At 47.5% G+C, this 23,302-nt stretch overlaps 2 protein-coding genes across 3 annotated transcripts; one reads left to right on the top strand and one right to left on the bottom strand.

Annotated features, from left to right (window-relative positions):
• Positions 1–494: 494 nt before the first annotated feature.
• LOC135901921 (uncharacterized) lies at positions 495–13,910 on the bottom strand. Of its 2 annotated transcripts, none has more exons than XM_065431757.1 (2): positions 13,762–13,910; positions 495–3,818 (listed from the first exon to the last, which is right to left on the bottom strand). In XM_065431757.1, the coding sequence occupies exon 2, from the start codon at positions 3,648–3,650 to the stop codon at positions 687–689; it is 2,964 nt and encodes a 987-aa protein (XP_065287829.1). In that variant the 5' UTR covers positions 3,651–3,818; positions 13,762–13,910; the 3' UTR covers positions 495–686. The 2 variants fall into 2 exon arrangements, with proteins under 2 accessions (XP_065287829.1, XP_065287830.1); XM_065431758.2 differs by lacking the exon at positions 13,762–13,910 and adding an exon at positions 7,427–7,590.
• Positions 13,911–14,981: 1,071 nt separating this feature from the next.
• On the top strand, positions 14,982–22,973 carry beta4GalT7 (beta-1,4-galactosyltransferase 7). The gene is made up of 2 exons (XM_065431759.2): positions 14,982–15,514; positions 16,342–22,973. The coding sequence occupies exons 1-2, from the start codon at positions 15,239–15,241 to the stop codon at positions 16,936–16,938; spliced, it is 873 nt and encodes a 290-aa protein (XP_065287831.1). The 5' UTR covers positions 14,982–15,238; the 3' UTR covers positions 16,939–22,973.
• The last annotated feature ends 329 nt before the right edge of the window (positions 22,974–23,302 follow it).

Below are 23,302 nucleotides of genomic sequence, written 5' to 3'. Positions count from 1 at the left end.
TGTAACGAAGTTGCACGAAATAAGGACTGCCGGTGCAGCAGCAGAAAATAAAGTCATGTGTAGGTCTTAAAAATTAAAAGTAAGAGTCCGTACAGCATGTGCTGTTCGCCTAACATGAACGCGTATCGTGTCATCCACGTATTCTTTTGTTGCTTCTACATTTTTTCATAAAGCGTTCACAAAGGGTGAATATTTTCCCTCGAATGAAGCGCGGTACAACACTTCCTCTAACAGTGAGGATTTCAAAAAGAACACGCCGTCGCTTTTGGCGGAGACGAACGACGTGCTGCGAGAACGGCCCGAACTCGTCAAGTGATCTACTTACTTTAGGCGAGTACTACCTCAACAAACGATGCGACACTTATTGTTAAAACGGTTCACAACATAAGAGCACAAGTGAAGTTTTCGACCAGAGTGCATGATAGATGTCGCACATTCACTCCACGGGTTTACAGATACATACAACTACTGAAAAAAAGAGAAAAAAAACGGCACAGTTTTCTTTCTTTATTACTTTAACTAGGCAGGGCGTCGGTAATCTTTCTTTCGCGGCTTTGATAAAAACAACCGACATCAATCTCAGGCACATGAGGGAGCAATGTGTGGAGCCCCAAAACCAGACGCGTGACAAAAATGCACAGCTGATGATTCAGCAATCAAGATGCGTGGAAGGCACCCCCGCTCATTCAGTCGAGGCTAATCTCAGTCGGGTGAAACCTGACAACGTGGGCCTGAAGAGTGGACAGCCGTCGAAACGTCTTGCCGCAAACCTCGCACTTATGCGGCCGCTCGCCGGTGTGCGTCAGTAGGTGCCTCTTGAGGGCGTGCGAGCTGGACAGCTGCTTGGGGCACAGGGAGCACAAGAACGGCCTCTCGTTGGTGTGACTCCGCATGTGACGCTTCAGGTGCCCCTTTACGATGAACGTGTTGGGGCAGAGCTTGCACTCGAAGCGCCGTTCGTTCCTGTGCCACACCAAGTGCTGATGGAGGGACGTTTTCTGGGCGAACGAGCTGGGACACAGGTGGCACTCGAAGGGCCGCTCTCCGGTGTGCGCGGAGCGGACGTGGTTCCGCAGCGTCTCCTTCAAGCCGAACGTCCTGGTGCAGTGCGGGCAGTTCAGCGGCTTCTGAGCGGTGTGCATCAGCAGGAGGTGTCGGTCGAAGCTGTACTTGCACGACAGCACCTTGGAGCACGACGGGCACTGCCAGGTCTCGCCCGTGTGCACGGTGCGAACATGGTTTCTCAGCGTCTCGTTCAAGCGAAACGTCTTGGTGCATTGCTGGCACTTCAGCGGCTTCTGCCTGGTATGCATCAGCAGGCGGTGTCGGCACAGGCTCGACCTGCTCGAGAGCACGCTGGTGCACGACGGGCATTGCCAGGTCTTGGCCGCACCTCGCGGGGACGCGGGAACTCCTTTGTCGTCCTTCGAGCATGGCGGTGCTGACTCGTAGCGGGCAGTGCTTCCGGACGCCTTCGCGGAAGGTGGGTTGTCGTCGCCATAGCTTGGAGGGTTCCAGGTCGCTGATCTTACGCGTTTCGGTCGGGAAGTACCTAGCCCGCAGGCGGGCTCTGTGATGCCTGGCGGAGCGGCGGACACTTCTGCTTCGTCGACGGAACCGACTTGGAACTGTTTCGATCGCTGTTCCGTTCTTGAATCCTTGGCGACATTGTCCCGGGACACACCTTTCTTGCGCTTCACGCCTTGGGGGCGCACGACGCTTGGTGCAGGCAACGGGAGTTCAGCTTTGCCGAGGGATTGCTCTTCCGATGGATGTTCCAGACTCTCGTCCTTGACGATGCCCCGCCCACACGTGGGGTCCGCGACACACGGTGCAGATAGCGCAGCATCGGCGTTGTCATAGGCTGGTTCTTCCAGGCTTCCCTTTTTGGCGACGTCCTCGTACTTGGCGATGGTCTCCTCTTTCTCTTGCTTTATGGCATGCCGTTCGCGAGTATGTAAGTCAAATGGTGGTGGAGACAGCGTGATTTCGTCTGTGCTAACATGCTCGAATTCCTGTTCCCAGTGCTGCGCCCAACTCGCATCGTCCGCAGTGTCCTCGTCGCAAGCAGTACGCCGGTCTTCCTGCTCATGATTAATGGAGATGCTGGCGACCAGGACCCCGCCATCTGTCTCCCGTACCGCACGTGTGACCTCGTCTGTGCTCGAGGTTCCATGCGCGTTAGTTTCAGTGCACGATGTAGGTAACGGCCGTGATGTCACCTCGTCGCCTATGCTTTCGTGGCAGGGAGTGCTTCCGGATGCCTTCGAGGAAGGTCTGTTGTCGTCGTCATACTGTGGAGGGATCCAGGTTACTGCTCTTACGCGTTTTGGTCGGGAAGTACTAAGCCCGGAGGTCGACGATGTGATAGAAGCGCCGTCGGCTTCTATAGTAAGGTTTAGGGGATTCACCAAGGACCCATCCAATGCTGATCGCCCGGTACTACAGATGTGCATAGTAGTGCTTTCTATTTGAACAGCCTGACCCTGCCTTTCAGAATACAGCGGCGAAGTAGTAGTGCTACTGCCTAAGTGCTGAGTACTCACAATGTTGTGAAATCCCGATGTGGCGTCTTTGTTGTTGGGGGCAACCTCTGTTGGCGAACGAAGTACGTCGCTCCCTGAATCGCCTACAGGTGCATTCGCAGTGTACAGTATGTATTGCGTAGGGCTTAAAGTAGCTTGAGCCAGTACTAGCCCTTCAGAACAGCGTGCGGAATCAGGGGCGGCCCTGGGCTCCGGCGGCGACGTTCTCTTGCGCGCTTTCACAGCTTGGCTTTCCAAACGATATTCCACAGTTCCAGCGCAGTTTGGCTGCAAGGTGCAGCGAACATTGTCCTCGACCGTCGTACCGGGCGCTGTGGCGTGCTGGGCGGGCTGCTGAATTACACATCCGCTACCAAGTGCAGTGCGGCAGCTTTCTAAAGTTGTCCCGAAAGTTGTCAGGTTCTGAGAAGATTCCACCACAGGGCCTACACTGTTTCGGCGCGCAGAGACCTGCCTTCGGTGAGGGAGCACCTGTGTCTGACTTGTTTGACCCGCCCTGTCTACGCAGCCATCGAGTTGTTCAGGAGCATTGGGTTTACCTGGAAGTACACCAACATTGTTCGACGGGTTTACTCTGTGGGTTTGCTGTGCCGTTTGGTCGGGCACGTGGCAACTGAGCTGTGTTGCCAGACGTTCACGAACTTGCGTTTGTTCTAAGGTTACATTCGCTGTTCTGTTCTGCCCGGAAAACGTTGCCCTCGGCGCGTCATCTAAGTCGGCATCAATTGCGTCCAGAATGGATACCAATTGCTCCAGCAAGACATCAGTCTCGCGAGAGAGCACTCGGTTGTGTCTTCGCAAATGACGGAGGAGGCTACCCTTATCCGAGCACTCTGATCCACAGAATTTGCAGCGCAGTGAAGTAAACGCCGAGTGCATGTAGGTATCTCTCGGGGGGTTGCTAACTTGATGGGAGTTGCTGGAAGGCCCAAGCGTACGATTCTCGTTTGCGGGAGCAGGCTGACGCAAGTCGGGGAAAAGTTCGTGTGTCAGACTAAACTTGAGCACTTGACGGTTACTCTGCGTTGGCAGGTTGTGATTTCTCTGCCCATTATCAGCAGAGGTCGACGGAAGTGAGCGGGAAGGTCCAGCTGAAGGTTGCATCCTTGCGCGGTCCACGACAAGACTTGACAAAATGTAGGCAGTGGGTAGAACGTATCAAGGCTCGTAGCGATGCGAGGGACAGGAACGTTCTCAAACGCGATGGTCCGGTATGCCCAATATCCAGATTCAGATCCTTTGCCTCCGTCACTACTTATTCATTGAAAGGACCTGCGATAAAACAAAAACAAAAAAATCAATTTTCTTTTTTTATGGAAGGCTTACCAATGCGTAAGAGGGAATTATACACGACGGTGTGTTCAGATAAGGACACTCGGGAGGGGGCGGAGGCGCTCTCGACTATTATTTTATTTCAGCAAAATGTTTGTAAGACCTACCAAAATCTCTCCACACACTAGGAAACGAAAAGTTCTATGCTTGTGTGCTCCTCGCACATTTACTTTAAACTTGGCTAATGAAACTCATGCAGCTACAACGCACTTCGTGCAATCTATGTGAAGTGGTTAATTCAATGTTTTACAGTCACCAGCGACGTGTCGAATTTGGTGATGATAGGTGTAGCAAGGAAAAGTACAACACGCACCAAGAAACGTTTAGGGATCCTATACCTTTTGTGTCACAGTGTTTCGCAGTTTTTTTATGAGCTGGAGGCTTGAGCAGACAATCTAATGTACTTTTCGAGTAGGCAGAAGTGGTTTAAAGCAGCTACATAAAGTACGAAAGCATATAGTTTTTTTAAGCTCTGAAAATCGGGAACATTGTGCGACTGTGTAAGCCGCATTTTCTACATTGCCTCAGTTAACGTCTTTAAAGAGAAACTTCCTTTCCTTCTTTTGATTTTCCCACTGCTGCTGTTGTCTGGCAGACCGCGTCGGGGGGTGGTTCAGAGCGCGGAACCATGGAAGGAGCGTGGCAGAGAGGAAAGCAGACGCAAGAAACTCGTTTGTGTCATTGCGCCACGTCGAATGTGCACAATTCTCTCTGGAGCTCCCTGGGCGTCGCCACATTAGATCCTTCATAGTCCAAAGTTTGATGAAAACTCTTCAGGCGAAGGTGATAACATTGTCAAATAAACTGGCACTCGTCTAAGGTTCAAAAGGAAATAAAACATAAAATGACGTTTCGAGACCGCTAAGGGTCCTCTGTTCACAATGAAGATGAGCGCAAGAGGGGGCGATTTATGTGTTAAAAATTATTTAAATTATGGGGTTTTACGTGCCAAAACCACTTTCTGATTATGAGGCACGCCGTAGTGGAGGGCTCCGGAAATTTCGACCCCCTGGGGTTCTTTAACGTGCCCCTAAATCTAAGTACACGGGTGTTTTCGCATTTCGCCCCCATCGAAATGCGGCCGCCGTGGCCGGGATTCGATCCCGCGACCTCGTGCTCAGCAGCCTAACACCATAGCCACTGAGCAACCACGGCGGGTGCGATTTATGTGTTGGGTGGCGCAGAATGCGCATGTATATCTCTGGGAAATTAACCGTGTCCGGCTAATCGCGTTCCTAGACGTCTGAATATGTAAATATTCCAAGAGTAGTCTTGAAGATAGGCGCTTCTCTATCGCCATTATGCTCGCAGCATCCCAATCGATGATGTGGTTAGTAATGTGATGATCCGCCAAGGCGTTTGAACTTGCATTGCCCTTCCCGACATCCATTCCGTTTCCGTCGCCTGTGGAAACATCGCCCTAGGGACATTTGAAAATTCTGCGATGACTTCGTACAAGACCGCTCCAAAATGTTTTGCCCAATACATGGAATACTGCTTTTTGTGTTATTTGTGGCCAAGACATGCTGTCTTTCCTTGAGCATCTGAACTCTTTTAAAGCGCAGTTCTCTTTGCCTTTTCATTCGACTTTGCCACTGCTGCTGCTGCTGTCAGGCACACCGCGTCGGGGGGTGGTCCAGAGCGTGTATATACTTGGAAGAAGCGTGGCAGAGAAGAAAAGATACGAGGAATTCGTTTGGACCGCAGCGCGTCGAATGTGCACAATGCCCTGCGGAGCTCCCGGGTCGTTGCCACTTTAGCCTCTGACAGCTGTAATTATCCGTGACCCCCGCAAGCGCTTACCTTTCTACCAACGTGCAAGTCCAGAGGGAAGCTACATAGAATGGAAGAGAGGAGTGCGGAGAGGGGGCAGGGAATGTTAGAACCGAAGCAGTCCCGAAACGAGTGAACAACAGCCTTGCCACGTGAGAAGGCAAGGCAATAATAATAATAATAATAATATATGAGGTTTTACGTGCCAAAACCACTTTCTGATTATGAGGCACGCCGTAGTGGGGGACTCCGGAAATTTTGACCACCTGGGGTTCTTTAACGTGCACCTAAATCTAAGTACACGGGTGTTTTCGCATTTCGCCCCCATCGAAATGCGGCCGCCGTGGCCGGGATTCGATCCCGCGACCTCGTGCTCAGCAGCCTAACACCATAGCCACTGAGCAACCACGGCGGGTAGAAGGCAAGGCAACGCTTGATTAAGTTCAAGGTACGGTACGGTGCGTTTCTGCTGTTTCTGAAAAATAAAACCATGCAAATTTGTCTAGCGGACAACTCACGCGGGGCGTGCAGAAGCAGAGCCGTATTAATTAAAGCGCACCGCAGGGTTTAGGCGACAGAACGGAAGCGGTCACACGTCAGATCAACACTTGTGTGCCCGCTGCGATAGCTTCGCTGCTATGGCATTGCTCGAGGTCACGGATTTGACGGAGGCAGCCGCATTTCGACGGGGATGAAATAAAAAACGCCCATGTACTTTGATTTAGGGACACGCTTTAAAGAACACCACAGTGCCAAAATTAATCCGGAGTGCGCCACTACGGCCTGCCTCATAATTCGATGGTGGTTTTGGCACGTACCGCCCCATAATCTAATTCAAATCTAATGCTTCTGCCACGATGCGATGTGCCATGTGAGTAATGACAACGCTCAACCCTCTCAGGGGTTATGAAATATGGCGCACAACAACGCCTCATGCAAACACCTCTCTCTGTGTGTTCTGTGTATTATGAAGACAAACGGCAGCGGTGTACGCAAGGTAACATTCAACGTCAACTCACCGCTCTCGTGTTGGTCTAAACTTTAAAGAAATTACACATTCGCCGTCCACATCACCGCTAATTATACCCAACTAAAGCAGAGAGCACAGGAAACTTCGCTTGCATCGATTCACACAGCGCATGGGATCTGCATAATTTTTTTCATGCTGAAATATATGTGCCTGCTGAAAAAGTAAGTTCAGTTCTGATGTATAGAGAAGTTTCATGTCACATAGCAACTTCGTTTAGATTAGAACATAGCCGGTACCCTCTTCTGACTGTCCTGGTGTGCATGAACACACCCGCAGAACATAATGATGTCACCGTGCAATCTCTTTGAACCAAAAAAAAGTCCAGCCTGCGGCATCGTTTGCCGCGACATGTCGTGGCGCTGTTTCTGCGCGTGAGGTGAAACGTCAACTGGATCGACATGGCTACTGGATCGACACGTGCTCTGCGAGACCGGATTACGCCTATTTCGTCGAACACTGTGTCATCCGAGACATTCCACCGCATATGTAACGTTTGACATGTGGGATATGATCCGTGTTCCACCCATTTCATCGAACGCCACTTTATGGAAAGACTGCGAATACATTTGATCGAACAGAATGACGAGGCTAGCTCCGCCCCGTGGAATGTTGTTCCTTCGAAGCAGTTTTTACCGAACGCTGTTTCATCGCGGACTTACGGCACCGGTGCGGTCACGGCTGTGCGCGCGGCACCTAATAACCCTTCTGGGCAGTGCAGACACCTTGAGTGAGCCGATCCGCTTACCTTGAAGCCGCCGTCGCTGAAGAGCGCCTAGCGGGAGACACACGGTCCGATTTGGTGTCCGATCCGGCGTCCGACGCGCTGGAACAGCAGCCGGAATCGAGGTGTTTTGCCGTGCCGAAGCGCCGGATCGGACGTCCGGCGTGCGACAAACCAGGCAGATTTTCATCGTCCGACGCGTCCGACGCGTCCGACAACCGCACCGTCGTCTGGCCGCAGCCAATGACAGCGCGGCTGGCATGTGACGTTCTCTGACGTTCCCTCTACGGAGGCGGCGCTAGCTGGCCGGTTTGTCGCAGTGTATTTTTTTTTCCCTTGCCTGCTGCAGTTTGTTTCCGACACGAAATAGTTACCAGTTCAGTAAAATTATCTCGAACGTGTGCCTGTTATGCAAAGCAGCGCCTAGTACACTAGCACTAAGCTACTGGTGAGATCGGGAGCTGCGTCGCGAGGGCACTTCGCGGGCAGTCAGCACGGTCGTCTTTGCGACCGACCGTCTGAGCGAGGCTGCTCGCTTCGCTTGCACGATTGCCCTTCGCAACGACTGCGTCGAGTAAACCAATTGTATTTAATTACGGGCGGCCTATGTGTACAGTGTTAATTGTTTTGGCAAACATAACTGCTCTTCGACGAGCTCGGGTTCGATCGTAAGCGCCGTCGGCCGCGGCGTCCGCCTAGCTAGGCCTACCGGCCCTATCGCTGGCTGTTAGCGGAGTCGCGCCGTCGTGAAGTGTTCTGTCACTCGCAGGGGCATAATTTTATTCACAGTGTTCGCGTAAAGCGAAGCAGTGTTGTGCAGAGTTGTTTATGCGTTTCTCGACGTGGCTATGAAGTCAAGCTGGGGCGCTGGCTATGGGCGGAGCTTACGCGCCGCACAATTTTCGGATGCACGCACCGTGTGCCCCGAATCGTCGTATGCCGCACGCCGGAGCATGCGGCGCCGCACGTCGGATCGGACGCCAAATCGTACCGTGTGTCTCCTGCTAATTACCGAGCCACTGGTCACCGTATGGCGTGGAGTTGGGAAATCATCGCCAGATATTTACTGCGCCCTCCTGCGCGCCTAAACTTTCACATTCAGTCATCCTGGCTCACCACGCCCAACTGCGTAATGTTCGCTGCCTGTGCCACTGCAGGTGAGCGGAGCTTTCTGACGGATGGGCGAAGGCATAGACTAAAGCCCTCCCATGCTACTGCCGCTGTCATGAAGCGGCTTTCGCACAAACGTGAGCGTTCTGCACGGTGCAGCCACCTGGTGGCGCGGAGCTTAACCAGCCGAACACACAAGATCACGATCAGAAGCGAAAGAAATGGGCGGGTTGGTATGGAAGTCAGCGCTGTGTCTCGTCTCTTCTCGTGCCTTTGCTTTTGTCCTAGTAGTTCGCGCTCCGAATTCAACATAGATAATGCTAGCAGTAACCAAGTGTAAAACATTTAAAAAGACAACGTGTTCACGATTATGCTACTGTCGAAAATTTACACCAACAGCAAAGTAGAATACACTCGGTCACTGCTACGTTAGCCCTGTGTGAAGCGGTTTGTACATTCACGTTTTTGGATTACTTTCCCCCATTTGATGGATGGATGGACAAGGCTGAACCCTTCAAATCGGGCAACAGCACGCGCCACCTAGCCGTTACTAGTGCTATATTTCGTACTAAGTGGAGGGTGAAATTTAACTCTTGCCTTGATTTTAGCAACCGATCAGATAACCTCAGTTTGGCTATTTCTACCCGCTTAAAGTATATTATGCCTCCACTAGCTGTCCCTAAACCCCAATGCTGTGAAAAATTCAGCCCCTTTCACCGTTCGCCCATTTGTAGGGCGAAGCCCTTTACAGAAAAATATCAGGTGTGCAGCCGTTTCGTCCTCCTCTCCACACGCACCACATAACCTGTCTACCCCTTAGGTACATGACTCGGTACGTCTTAATCCGGAATACTCCCGTCCTGGCTTCAAACAACAAAGACCTTCCTCTAGAACTGCCGTCGATATTTTCTTCGGCAATTTCCTTCTCGAAAGTTCTGTACGTTTCCAGTGCTGATCCCTATTTTCCACAGCCCCCTTTCTGTTTCTTTTACCTTTTTCTTAACCGATGTTTACTGGTTTGCCCCCCCCCCCCCCCTCCCATTTCGCCATTGTCCAAATATTTGCTTAACAACTTTCTGGTTCCCTTCCTGCATTTTGTGTCAACTTTCCTCATGTACAAGTAACTGAAAACTTTCCTTGCCCACCACTTTTCCGCCATTTCTCTCAATCGCTTACCAAAGTCTGTCTTGCTGCTAGTTTCGCTGCCTTCGAATGATGTCCGTCCAATGTCACCATGTGCCCTGCACTGATCTGGTGTTTTTCCGTGTGCTCCCAACGCAAGCCTACCCACTCCACGTTGCTTAATTTGCAACCTTGCTCGAACCTCCGAGTACAGGACCGCATTGCCGAAAGCCAGACCAGCACGCGAAGCCTCTCCAACCAGTGTGTCATGCGCGCGTCCCCGTAGAGTAGAGCCAGTACATCAAGGTACTGTAGGTAGAGTGTACTAGAATAGTCTAGTACACTGTACAACTGTACAGTAGGCGTAATGCTTTACTCTGACTCCGGAGGTGGTTCGCGTTTCCATTTTCAGAGAACGAGATGACGCGAGCGAAAAAAACAATAAAAAATCGGCAGCTGTCTTTCCGATCCCTTTCTTTTTCTGGTAGTGCAATGGGCAATTAAATAATGTTCCCTGCACGCCCGCTGACCCAGGAAGGTCGCTGGTGCGTTGTGATTTGTCGTAAAATGGCTAGGGAGGAGCGAGTGAGGTTTTAAAACAGAGCGCCCGACCCCTCACGAGTGTTCTGGACGTATCTGCACCTTACGTTTCACTGAGTTTTATGCGTCAGACGCTTTGGCAGAATAGGTCAAGACGACAGTTTCGACCCCAAGGACGCTTTGTCGGCTTGAGTAACAAGCAAGCATTAGAGAAGAAGGGAAACGTTACAGATTGACAAAACCTTGCACACTTTGGAGCTTATCCTGTCTCCAAACATTTATCGTGATGACACACTTTGACAAACTTTAGCATCTGTCAGCGAACATGCGCTTGTTATTACCAGTATAGGACAGGCGGGGATTAGCGCCTGTAGGGATTAGCAGAGGTACTGTATACGGCCATGGCTCCCTCTAGGGATCCAGGGCTGCATTAAGGTCTGTCACCTTAGGCTCCAATGTCAAGCGAGAAAGCCACTCCCTGCACGCGTAGGAGCAGCGCTCTTTTTAGTGTGCGCGTGTGAGAGATAACGCTGCACGAAAGGTGAAAGACGTGAATGGCCATAGTCAGGGGACAGTGCTGTCGCGTCCAACATTCCCCGTGTTTAAATTATGAGTGATGAATATGATCCAGGTGAAACGCACGAGACAATTGCATGCACCCGTAGACTGTTTGCATTGGCTATGCACCACTACGCTGATTTAACGATTCCAGAACGGTTATCTTGTCGCGTTTTACAGGTCACGGGCAAATTTCGCCGTGTTATGGGTGTTATGTAGCACAAACACTCGCTGATTAATGCTGCATGCATTACGTAATTATTGTACACGTAAAAATTCTCGTGGGTACATCGAATTGTGCAACTTCTGCAGTTCCTTGCATAGAGAAAAAAAAAATAAACCGCTATTTTATTTCTTTACCTCAAAACACTGCAGGAGCTGTCAGTGCGTCGTGCGATATTCATACCGCAATTTAACCGATAGAACACTTGCGAACGCATTTGTTTTTGGACAGCTGCATCGAAGAAGCAACAACAACAGTGCCGATCTCAATCGCAGTTGGTCGGCGGGCCCTGCGGAGTTTTAGCGTCGCTTGTAAAATGTTGGCTTCTCGGCAGCGCGGTCGGACATGACTCCGCGCGCGTTCCTCGAGGGCAAACATACCTTTCGCGAAAGCCGTAAGGCCCCTCCATCGTGGTGGGCGAAAACGTGTATGGAGTGGCTTTAGTCGTAAGGGGGCAACGCGCGCGGAGTTAAGTCCTGCTAACGACGTGATGGCGCTCGGCAAACAGAGGCAGTAAGAGTTACTGTTTACGGCTTACTGGGAGCACACGCGGTAACCCAATAAGGCGGCGGTGTCCAATGCAGTGCGCGTAACGAAGGACAGAGTCGTACAGTGGTGGCGCGTGACTTGGCAAGGGCGCAGAGTGACCAACTCTCAAGGGAACAGGTGAACTACAGCGCCTCAACGTCAGTGTCTGTGCACCAGGCCGGGCTGTGGACAGACTTGAATCAGCCTGTCTCCCCACCCTCTCCATAGACACACTGCTCTTTATCGCCGCGTATATAGTATTTTCTCTGGCGAGGGCGCTTTAAAGCAGCCCACTCATTACCAATGGGTCAGCCTCAGCTCATCATCATCGTTAGTATCACTGGAGGTGGCGCCAGCGGTGCAACTATGACTCCCTGAAGGGAGCCATATAGAGTAAGCCATATATTGTACTAACTCTAGGGGTTGGTGTCGAGGCACCCTAAGCACGGGCGCTGGCATGGGTATCACCCCGGCTACACTTCACCCCGCCCCCGGCCACGTGTAATGGAAAAAACAAAGTGGCTCGTTAAGTCGACCGCTTGCGAAGCGTTTATGTGCTTCCTTGATTGTGTACGCGCATTACTTCAGACGGCTTGGAACAAACATGGGTGTTGGCTTCGCCGTTGACACGTGCGCAGCCCTACAAGGCTGTCCAAGGTAAAACCAAAAACTCTCGCCCACTGACTTCATTTCTCCCTCAAAGGTGGGTCATAGCTCAGAGACAGGAAACGTAATCTTTCCATTGAGTGACATTTACCACCGCCGTATACCTCCTGGACAGTAGTGGGCTGTGCGCAGGTTCGGTGGTGCTAAAGGCGTGGCTGCGAACAATTTATTCTACAATAATTTCCTTCGTTTAGTATTGAGCCACGTTACGTTGCCCTAGCTACTTCATTCGATCCCGCCCAATACAGTAGAAGGTCACTTTGATCACAAGTTGTGCAGTAATCCTGTGGTCAACAATGGCCATACAAGGGAATAAGGAGAAGTGCAAAGGAACGCACTGCAGTACGGCCGTGGGAGACCGGCACCCGCAGACCATGTCTCGCGAGTTATATCGCATTACGGACGTGTGGCGAAGGCGAGAACAGCTCGTGGATCTCGCGTTACGACGGGTTGTCGGCTCTTCACAAGCGTGACCAGCAGCCACCTTCTGTTTATGCGCTGTGCAACCGCGTGTTTTTCTGCCTATAGTTAACGCACTAAATATGACAAATCAAACGCTACTACATATAGCAGCCTACTATGCAATAACGTTGATTCGATCCTCGTGAAGCGGCAAATAATTACTCGTCAAAGAAGCGAAAAGGCACAGGGCGCATTTCGCTGATCGCAAGGTGGATTCGCCCGCGCGGCGTGGGCGATGACGGTGCAAACTGCACCAAGCGTGCCGCTGTTCGCGCCGACAGCACCTGTGGTTTCGGCGATCTGTGCGACAAGACTCGCCGTAAACTACAACATTTTAGCTTCATTTTCTTCTTTCAAATGTATGAACAGAACCGAAGCGAAACTATCTCACTAGAGGGGGATCGCGCAGTGTGGCCAAACCGCATGTGCGCCCCTGTCAATGGTGATAACTGCACGGCGCGCACTATATCTTCACTTATGCTTGGGCCACGCGCTCCGCTGTTCAACTTTCATTTGACGCTGATAGTACATTGTGTGTGCACATGCATCGAAATTTATGTCTTTCTACATGCTCAGAGTTTGCATCTTTTGTTCACGTCATGTGCACCTTTCTTCTTTATCTTAATGTGCACATTCATTTTACGATAACTATTTGCATCATCTATTTAAAAAAAAAAATGTGCACACACTATTGTTTATCAGCCTGCTAACACAGAAACGTTAACGGTACTCGGCGGTCCACCATATCGGGTGCCGCTAACCCTAGTGACGCCACTGGTTTACGCTCGCATGCTGACAGGCTGCAGTGGCAACAGTGCTGCGACTGAGGTTAAGGCGCCTTCACACATCTGGTGAGAGAGAAATAGGAAGGGATGGATGTCGTGATCATTCCAATTATGCGAGGCGGTGGTAGTTCGGTGAACACAGTGGCTTGCTAACTCAAATTTCGCGCGCGGTTAGCGCAAAGATTTACGGAATCGAGCGAGCTGAAATCCCCAGGCTTCGCCGTAGCAGCGATATGTTTTGTGAGCACGTATCATACATGTGCTTTCTCTGGTCATCCGATCACAATCTAACATATATAACGAGAAACATCTTGAAGCCCCAACAAAATATATATATAAAAAAAAGTCGGCACACGGTTACTCACAAGTATGGTTGTTCTAGGGACCAATGCGCTCACAAGAAGGCTCGATGGCTTGATGCCATACTCGATGCAGTGCGACGTCAGTACTTGGTCAGTACGTCTTCGAATGGGTTTCGACGAACACACGCAGAAGCAGCCACTAGGTGGCTTGAGGCGCTAGTTGTCATGGTGGCATAAAAAGAAGAAAATCAAAACAATATCTGAAATGACATTAAGGCACACATTAAATATGCTTTAATTTTGCCATGAGCCATACGTGCAATGTCTTGATTTCTCAACGCTCTCAGTAACTGAGAAATACGCAATATACTTCCAAACATCCGCGCTAAATGCTCGAATTCTGGACACCGGCGCTAAGACCAAATTTATATAGGAGACACACATTGCGCTGTGTCGTTATTCTCTGTTATTTTGTTTAAGCGCTGGTCTTCCAGTATTTGAACTATGCTAAACCAACCGGCCCAAGTTTCTACCTTACTGAAGGCGATACGTGCGTGTGACTTCTTGGTGTCTTGCATCAAGTGCAACTACAGGCTGCTCCATTGTCTACCCCTAAAACAAAGGGCTGTCAGGTCATCTGACTTGGCCCCGTAACCTAAGTCCTTCAAACTTTACCCGCAACCAGATAAATGACCGGAGAACTCTGAAATCAGGTTAGAGTACGTACGTCATTCTAAACTTTACCGCTTACAGCCAAAACCGCATAAACTTTAGAGCTGATCCCGAGCATTAGAGCTAGGAGTAGGCCGAGGTATGGTTTTGAGTTCCGAACCCTCTCTGAAAGTCAATTAAGGCATAAGTTTGTACAAATCGGACATGTAATTTTGCCTTTCTGGACAAGTTCTGTGGAATGCTGTCTACACCACTGACCAAAACGCCTGTTTATTCAACATCTCCATCAATTTCCTCATTACGAAAAGCGTGTAGGAGCTAGCAGCTTCGACAAACTATCTGAGACTATTTTCTCAATTAAATGAAATCTGACAGAATCACTTCATCTTCGGAATTCCAGGCTACATTATATTCTGTGTTTGTATACAAGAGGTTTAAAACCTCCTTGTTTGTATATCACAACCAGCAGCCTTCTGGTCCACATTAAATAAACCTAGACGTTGACTAAGCGATGACAATAAGTAACGCTCGTTACCCCAGCGCCAAAGCCTCTGTAGCGGCAGTCGTATAATATCGCTGTTCCCCGAGGCTGGAGAAAAGCATGGTTGTGGAGCCACTAATTGTCGCAGCTTGCCTGAGTAGTGGGCATGGGCACATATTCTCTATGATGGGCATGTCGCACGACTGATTGTCGAGAACGGCGAGACACTGGAGCTGGAACGGGAGAAATAAGAGCGCAATGCCACGGCCGTTGCCAGGTGTCGGCCAGCACGGCGTAAGCGTCCTGTGCACGCGACATTCTGCATGACAACGGCGTCAGGCGGCAGCCAACGGGCTGCAGCGCTGTGTCGGCCGGAGAGACATCGCGATGTTGCACGGGCGGCGCGTGCTACTCGCGCTGCTCCTGTGCGGCCTGCTCTGCACGCTGCTTGTGCCGTTCACTCTGGTGCTACGTTCGCCGACGGCCTGCAGCTCTGGTGACGAAGACGACGACGACTATGAAGGCGGAAGCGCGGGGGACCACCGATTAGCAGTGATCATTCCGTTTCGCGATCGCTTCGACGAATTGTTGCGGCTGGCGCCTCACTTGCACCGCTTTCTGCGCAAACAGGAGATTCGGCACAGGCTGGTTGTGGTGAACCAGGTGCGTGGTTTCGTGCTGCTTGAGTCTGGGAAGTCTGAGCGCGGTGGTTTCTTTAGGGATGTCATGTCGAATCTTGCTGTCACCTCCCGCGTGTTCATGCACGTCTCTCTTGCATAATTTGACACCTGACTAATGGCTGCGTTTAAATTAAAACCAAGCGCATTCCGACAGTAATCTATCTCGGCGGCACTGCCTTCCGCTTCGCGAAGCTTGGAACTCTGCCTGTGGCGTCATTTGTTTCTGCGACCATTCAGTTAGAACTTTACCGCTTCAATTGTTATCCTATTATTGCCGTGAGAAATGTCGCGCGCTGAACAGTTTAGAAGTACACAAATGGTTGTCTGATTACATATCCTTCGCTTGTCATAGTACCTGTAGTGTGAAGTGTTTGCCAAACGGGCCTTAAGAAGACTTGATATAGAACTTGCAAGCACAATCGGAATATTGGCTTTGGTTTATTGCTGATGATTGTGATAAGAAATATAGAAGTTAATGATTAACTCACAGGTTGAAGTGAGACTCCTATAGCCAGTGACAACGTAAAATTGAAGTGGCAAATACACTGCTGTAACACAAGTAGCCACTTGTGTTTACGAGCTTGCATAAGAACATGGCATAGGTGAACTACTTTAAATATTGGCGTCTCTCGAGAACAATGTTTTTGAGATTAGAAGCATAATGGGCAAGTACAGTGCAACTTTGTGGGTGGAACCTTTACAGAAAATTTATGTTGTCGCCGAGTGTAGACAGGGACACGTCTCACTGCATTTTGAAAGAAACTCTGTCAGCTGAGCTGTACTGTAGTTTTGTCTTGTTGCATTTTGCAGATTGACACGCTGCGATTCAATCGAGGCTCGCTTATCAATGCTGGCTTCTTGGAGAGCGAGGCAGACTGTGACTATGTTGCCATGCACGACGTTGACCTCCTGCCGCTGAACCCCCAGCTAAGCTATGCATTCCCTCCCAATGGTGGCCCGCACCACCTCGCTGCACCAGGCCTGCACCCGCGGTACCACTACCCAACCTTTGTTGGTGGCATTCTTCTGTTGAGCACAGCCCGCTTCCGCCAGTTGAACGGCATCTCGAACCGCTACTGGGGTTGGGGCCTCGAGGATGATGAATTCTATGCACGTATTCGCGAGGCTGGCCTCAACGTTACACGACCTGTTGGCATTACAACAGGAAAAAAAGACACTTTTCGACACCTGCATGACCGCCGGCGCCGGCCGAGAGACACAGCGCGGACGGCACAGCAGAGGCGCGAGAATCGTCGTAGGGACCGCCGAACTGGGCTGGGTGACATAAGGTATCAAGTCAAGGCAAGACACAAGCTTAAGATTGACGGGGCACCTGTGGATGTGCTTGATGTTAGACTGCTTTGCAATCGTACTGACACGCCATGGTGTGAATTACCTGTAAATTGATTGACATGGACACTTTGGTGTCCACTGGACTCTTGTTTTCTTGCATCAAGCAGTGGTGTGGTCCCCCCCCCCCCCCGACCCTTTTTTTTCTTTAGCACGTGTTTATGTTGTCATCGGTCACATGTGTGAAAACTGCAGTGTCTTCGTTCCTTGCTGCAATCTGGCAGGCCGGCTTTCACACTTGTTACTTTGTACTCACATTGCTGTGGCACTGCGTATAACGAAATGCCAACTAGCTCCCATATGTTGATAATTTTGCAGTTCTTCAGGGTGTTATATTTTTGTTGTTAACAGGCTGCATGATAAAGTGCCATAACTGCCTGTTCAAGGGCAACCTTCAGTGTCATAGATATGTAATTATGACGAAGGAAAGCTGCAACTTTGGGTACTGTCAGAACTATAGTGGTATTCAGAGATTTGTCATTATACATAGTCTTGCACTCTAACCTCGGAACATTCTTTTGCAGGTTACACACCACTCAACATTGGGAACAGGTTTTGTGAAGTTATTTGTTTCACAAGATAGCTGCTTCAGTTGCATGCAGGATTATAACCAGCCCTGTTAATTTTAAAAGTGCAGTGGTTTGAAAGTGTGACATGAATAACAGAGACAGACGCCTGTGTGTGTCTGTCTGCAATTTGTGTTTTGCTTTCAAGCCAATCCAATCTTAGAATGAACACGAACCAATTAGCCCCATTAATTTTTCACCTCTGTTAACTTGTAACACCAGTGCCTATAATTCCTTAGTTAGTCACTGTAGTACATGTTTAGTGCTTGCAACTTTTTTAAAGCAATATTTCTATTTTATTTGACAGTATTCATTCTGCCTTTTTTATTTTGGCTGCTTTTGAGCTTGCACTGTTTTGACTGCTGTAAAAAAAGTTTTCCTAAGCAACTTCTGACTCTGCACATGTACCATGTTTCTTTCCCATGGCAACATGACTCTCACTTACCTCAAACAGCAAATTGGCATTGCTAACAAATTAGCTCATTGTCAAGAGCAGAATTCAGTCTCATTTAGGTGCAGACAAAGTCAATAACAGATTATAGATCCTGAATTGGTTGATACTTGATATGTACACATGAAGGTCACGTTGGAAGATTCCATTGTTAAATTCTTTGCTGAAGCTGCTATCAAATCTACAAGAGCACCAATTTGCACAAACATGAAACATCTGTAGTTGTTTTGCCATCTCTTGGTTCCATACTCATGTGTTTCAGTTACAGAGCTTGCAGTTGTAGGTAAAAGTTTTCAATATTGAACACAGTGCCTGCTGCCAGTAGGCATACAAGTCTCGGACTTTTAGTACAGGACTCTGATGTGACAGGCGATGCTTACTGTAAAAGAATGAGGGCATGTTTTGACATCGTTTTGTAGGGATGTTGTAAGCAGTGTCTGCTCTGTGAAGAATGGCTGCGAGAATAAGCTGTGCTACAAACAGAATTGCTTATCACGTTTATTCACATATATTCATGTAACAGCAACTGAATTTTCAGCTTCATTTATACATTGACTCAATAAGCTGGAGTCGCTACTGTGGGTATGTCCAAATAATCGAATGATCGGAAAAAGTAATGCTCTGAAAGATTGGCCAGTGACTAAATATATTCCTTTGAAATTGGTTCTGCCCTGAACTAGATGCAAATGAAAAATTGAAGTATTGGTGTCTATATGACACTCATAAACAAGCTCTAAAGATAAGGTGATTCACAATAAATTTGAAGTTGACTGGCATGCATTTTTCATGAACCGAATCGAGTTAAGAGACAAACTCGTACGTCTACTTTTTTTGTTGAGCCTGCTTATGTCAAATTTTAAAGAAATTATTCAACACAGTTTGCTTTTTCAATAGGTCCTTTACACCAAACACTCACAAGAAAACACAGTGTAGAAATACAAAGAGAAAGCTTTCTATAAAACAACTGTCGTATTTGAAACTATCACTGTGTTATGATCGGAAGGAAAGGAAACCGACCGCTCAATTTACTAGTTAAATAATAAAAAGCCAACAAACAATGGCCTGAAGGACAGCATAAGGGAAAATATTTGTAGTGCTTAGTTGAAGCAAAATAATTTGAATGAATGTGGATGAATAAATAGTTATCCACGTTCTAGTGCAAGTGGCCAGTGTGTGCAAAAAACTTTTGCATCTTTAACCATTGTGGTATGTAGGTGTCGACAAGCACTGCGTCCTTGCTTGCATTTAAAGCTGGCACAATGCAAAGCATGTTTTTTTCTTTGAATGAACAGGAAATATTTCTTTTGTTTTAGGGAGAAAAAAAGAAAAATTAATTCAGGAACTCCTCTGGCAGTTGTCCAAGTGTGTGTAAGCATTATGCCACTTGCTCATCTCCTAGCAGCCCGTTGTCATTATCAATGTTATGAACTTGATGATAATGCAAGTTTAATTATGATAGAGTTCATTATGGTACTCGAAACCAAGGCCATTGGTGTTAATTGAGGTGAAGTTAATTGTCCACAATTAATTGAGATGTAATTAAGGCACTCAGACCCTCAATCTTTGGTGGGAATCGAACCTACGGCCTTTGGTGTTAGGGTGAATTAAGGCAAATTTAGTGAACCTGTTACAGAACTACCACTACATTTGCTGATGGGGGTATGCAATGCTTTATTGATGGCTCGGATACTTTTTTTGAGCTTGTTCTTCATTGAAATGTACGCTGTTCTGTGCGTTGTGTGGGTGATTTCAATTAATCTGTGCACTCTTCACTACACTTTGCTGAGCATTTGTAGCCTCTGCCTTATGTGGGTATGAGCCATTGCTTAAGGGGCTAAAAGCCGTTCATTGTCTTACAAGCAAATTTCTCATTGGGTTGGCATAGAAATGCCTAAGCATTTAAAAACACATCACTGACAAATTTCTCGTTGGGTAGGCATAGAGATGCTTACGCATTTAAACACGCATCACTTTTTCTTTTTGGCAATTTTAAGGCCACGAGTGACATGCATGATTTTTGAGCGAGAAGAAAGGGGGTTACACGAGGGGCCCGTTTTTATTAATTTATTTTATTGACCAGTTGCATTCACCCAAAAAGATCACGTACTCGTGACGCCTGTGGCAGACTGGATGTCATCTGCCACCAAGGTTTGTGAGTGGTGGCACTGGCTAACACTCCCAAGGTTAGTTTTAGTTGTAAAATATAAATACCCAAGAAAGTGGATGGGGAAACGGCGTCGCGGTGGCTCATTTGTTTAGAGCATCACACGTGTAATGCAAAGATGGGGGTTGTTCCCCACCTGCGGCCAGTTCTTCATCTGCTTTCATTGCCGTTAATTTATCATTTCTCTAATTCAATTCAATTCCCCTATGTTGTCCTTGGTGTCTTTGTGTGTTGGCTCCTCTTGATATGATGATTAATGGTTTTTTTGAAAAGCTCATCTACAGTGGTGTTGACTGTGTCAAACTGTTCTCGATGAATTGTGCAGGCGTCTGTGGCTGCGTGCAATATTTGAATACGAGATGAGTGTGTGTGCCTCTCTATTCTTGCTTACAGAAGTCGTCGTATGCCCTTGACTTTTGATTCCTTGTCATGTTCTGCAACTATGCTGACGTACATTCTCTGGCTTTTTTATCACAGGCTAACGGCTCACATTGACTAATGCCATCCTGTCTTGCAGTGACATGTTTGTTTTTCACACGTTATTGTACTTCTCTTATGCTGATGTACATTCTCTGGCTTTTTTATCACAGGGTAACGGCTCACATTGATGAATGCCATCCTGTCTTGCAGTGACATGTTTGTTTTTCACATGTTATTGTACTTCTCTTATGCAAAGCGTGCATTGCGTTGACATATTAGAGGTCCAGCATGGATGTGCAATCTCTCGTTTATATAATGCATGCAAGAAATGCAAGTGCCTAAATGACACAAGTTTTGACTATTAATTTCTACAATACAGTTCATCTTTCTCAGTGCCTGTGACCTAGATGCATTATTGTTGGTTGTACAACCATGTCATTTTGCGTTACAGGAGCAGTCACTCACTTTCATTAGGCCCGGTGCACAGCTGTCAATATTTTGCACACATCACTCACTTTGGTGCCTTCTACAAGTTCACTGGTTGCACGAAGTAATAGTTCTGATTTTCTTGTGGACTGACTTGGTTTCATTTGTTCATTCTGCCATTGCTGCTATGAAAACAACGGAAGTGTATTTCAGTTATCCAAGCCCCTTAGTACTGAAGCATTTCGGAAACCACAATAAGTTTATGGAGTACCAAATTTACGTTCTAGTCCTGTTATTTTTTTTTTTAATTTCTTTTATGAACTACGTCACCACACCTGTGCAGGTTTGCCAAGTGTCCAAAATTTAGCTCGACAACCCCAACTTTTGAGTAAACGCCAGAGTCCCGACCTAACCCAGTCGGTATTGGCAAATATCCCAACTTTTTTTTCCTTACTGAATAACGATCAGTAAATCAGATTTAATGTTTAATGCGTGATAGCTCGGTTGTATGTTCTTCTCTTTTTATCTTCGCTTGCATTGTGATAAACATAAAGGCAGTTTTGCTTTAGTCTTGCTTCTAGTTCTGTTGTAGGCCATAACCATTCACCGTAACTCTTATCTGTATTGGTAGCCGTTTTAACCAGGCAACTATACTGCACCTTATTGACGCATGTTGCGACAAGGTAGGACTAAAGAAATTGGGTAACTTTGTTGCATGTATGGACTGGTGGCTTTTGGTACTGTCAGGTCTCTCTCCCCGTCCCGACTTCGTCCACTCAAGAGTTGGCAACCCTACATTGCAAATGTGTGACTTGAGCTACTCTGTGTTATGATGTCACAGTAATGTCGACGACGACTTCATACTTGTTAAGTGTTGTCCTCTTTCTTACTAGAAGCATGCGGTAGTCCGTTTACAACTTCAAAAATATGTGTCAGTTCTCCTTTGAATTGTCTAATGTTCTTTATAACCTAATGATCTCTGTCGCATCTCGTGCTGCTGTTACAGCTCATTGCCACAGCTGTGTTGCAGCACTTCACCATGCCACTGATACTGCAATGTTTAGTGTGACTTGTGTTACAGGTTTTAGCAGTCACTGCACTATGCCTCTCCAACAGAAGCATGCATTAGTCTATAACACTTGAATTTTTTTATATAGAACAATAGTAGTAATCGTGATTCTTATGGAAATTTTTCCTTTCTGCAGCTTTGTGCACGTGGTGTTTTCTTACCGTCGACGATTATGTCCACATAGCACTACTGAAAAAAAAAAAGAAAAAAAAGTCCAGATGGAGATTCAGAAACAGATGGAGACTAAGTAATCGTTCAAGCAGGGGATGACCATAATTAACTGTAGCATAAGAAGATAGCACACAAGAATGGAGACACACAAGTACTACGAATTAGGCGAGTTGGTAAAGCCCGTGATATAATATTTAATAGTTAATATTTAACTATAGCACAAACTGATAGAGCACAAACAAAAGAATGGAAATGCAGTGCTCTTGTGTTCTTTCGTTTTTCTGTTTGTGCACCATCTGTTTATGATAGTTAAATATCGTCAGCCTGTACTTGCTTTCCTGATTTTTCAGCTTTAGCAAACAAGGGACATTTTGGGCTGGAGCAAATATTTGGACAAGCAGACAAAGATAAAGTTACTTTGTCTAAAAAGCTTCGGCTTGGTCTAGCATAAGACATTCTTTGTACATCCGCTATTGATTAAAAAAGGAATGTAATCGTGGATACATCTTGAATAGAAGTGTACGGGCAAATAAGTGGCCATCGGGCAGAGATGTTATTGTGCAAAGATAAATAAACTGGAAAATCTCAACATTGTGTTCAAGAGAAAATAGGGGTGTTGATTAGAACCTTGGTGGGCTGTAGTTGTTTCTATGCGGGGAAAAACAAATTTCAGCTTTATACTAAATTTATCAATTCCTGCAATTTCCTTGTATGTTTATGTTTCATGTTAGTATGAGTTTACTAGATCTAAGACAAACATAATTAAGAGGTGGCACTTGGATCTCTGTTTTGGTCGATTGAAATAAAGGGCTGGTCACATTTGTACGAGGATAGTTGGGTGTATCAGTAGTATTTATACTATATACGTATGAGAAGTGATGCATGGCTGTGTGAAATATATTTCTTGTAACTTGTGCTTGTGCAACGCATTTATGTGTGGCTGTAGTTTCTTGGCAGGAAACCTTGTGCTCAACAAGGTGTTTTTGTCCTTGTTCCCTGTGCTGCATCACTTCCTTTTTATATGTAGTAGCTTTTTAATCTTGGTGTTGCAGTTTTGTATTGTGTTCAAACCATATTTTGCTGTTGGGAACGTATGCAGCCTTGCTAATTCTGTGCAGTACTGAAAGATTTGGTTTTCAGTGTGGCAGAGTTGA

The sequence above is a fragment of the Dermacentor albipictus genome, chromosome 9 (genome assembly GCF_038994185.2).
Source record: "Dermacentor albipictus isolate Rhodes 1998 colony chromosome 9, USDA_Dalb.pri_finalv2, whole genome shotgun sequence".
In the NCBI taxonomy this organism is placed as follows: domain Eukaryota; kingdom Metazoa; phylum Arthropoda; class Arachnida; order Ixodida; family Ixodidae; genus Dermacentor; species Dermacentor albipictus.
This window is presented reverse-complemented; position numbering and strand designations above follow the sequence as displayed.

Coding starts and splice junctions, on each gene's coding strand:
- LOC135901921 (XM_065431757.1), bottom strand. CDS start 3,650: ATGCAACCTTCAGCTGGACCTTCCCGCTCACTTCCGTCGACCTCTGCT.
- beta4GalT7 (XM_065431759.2), top strand. CDS start 15,239: ATGTTGCACGGGCGGCGCGTGCTACTCGCGCTGCTCCTGTGCGGCCTG. Junction 15,515..16,341: donor GGCTGGTTGTGGTGAACCAG/GTGCGTGGTTTC, acceptor TGCATTTTGCAG/ATTGACACGCTGCGATTCAA.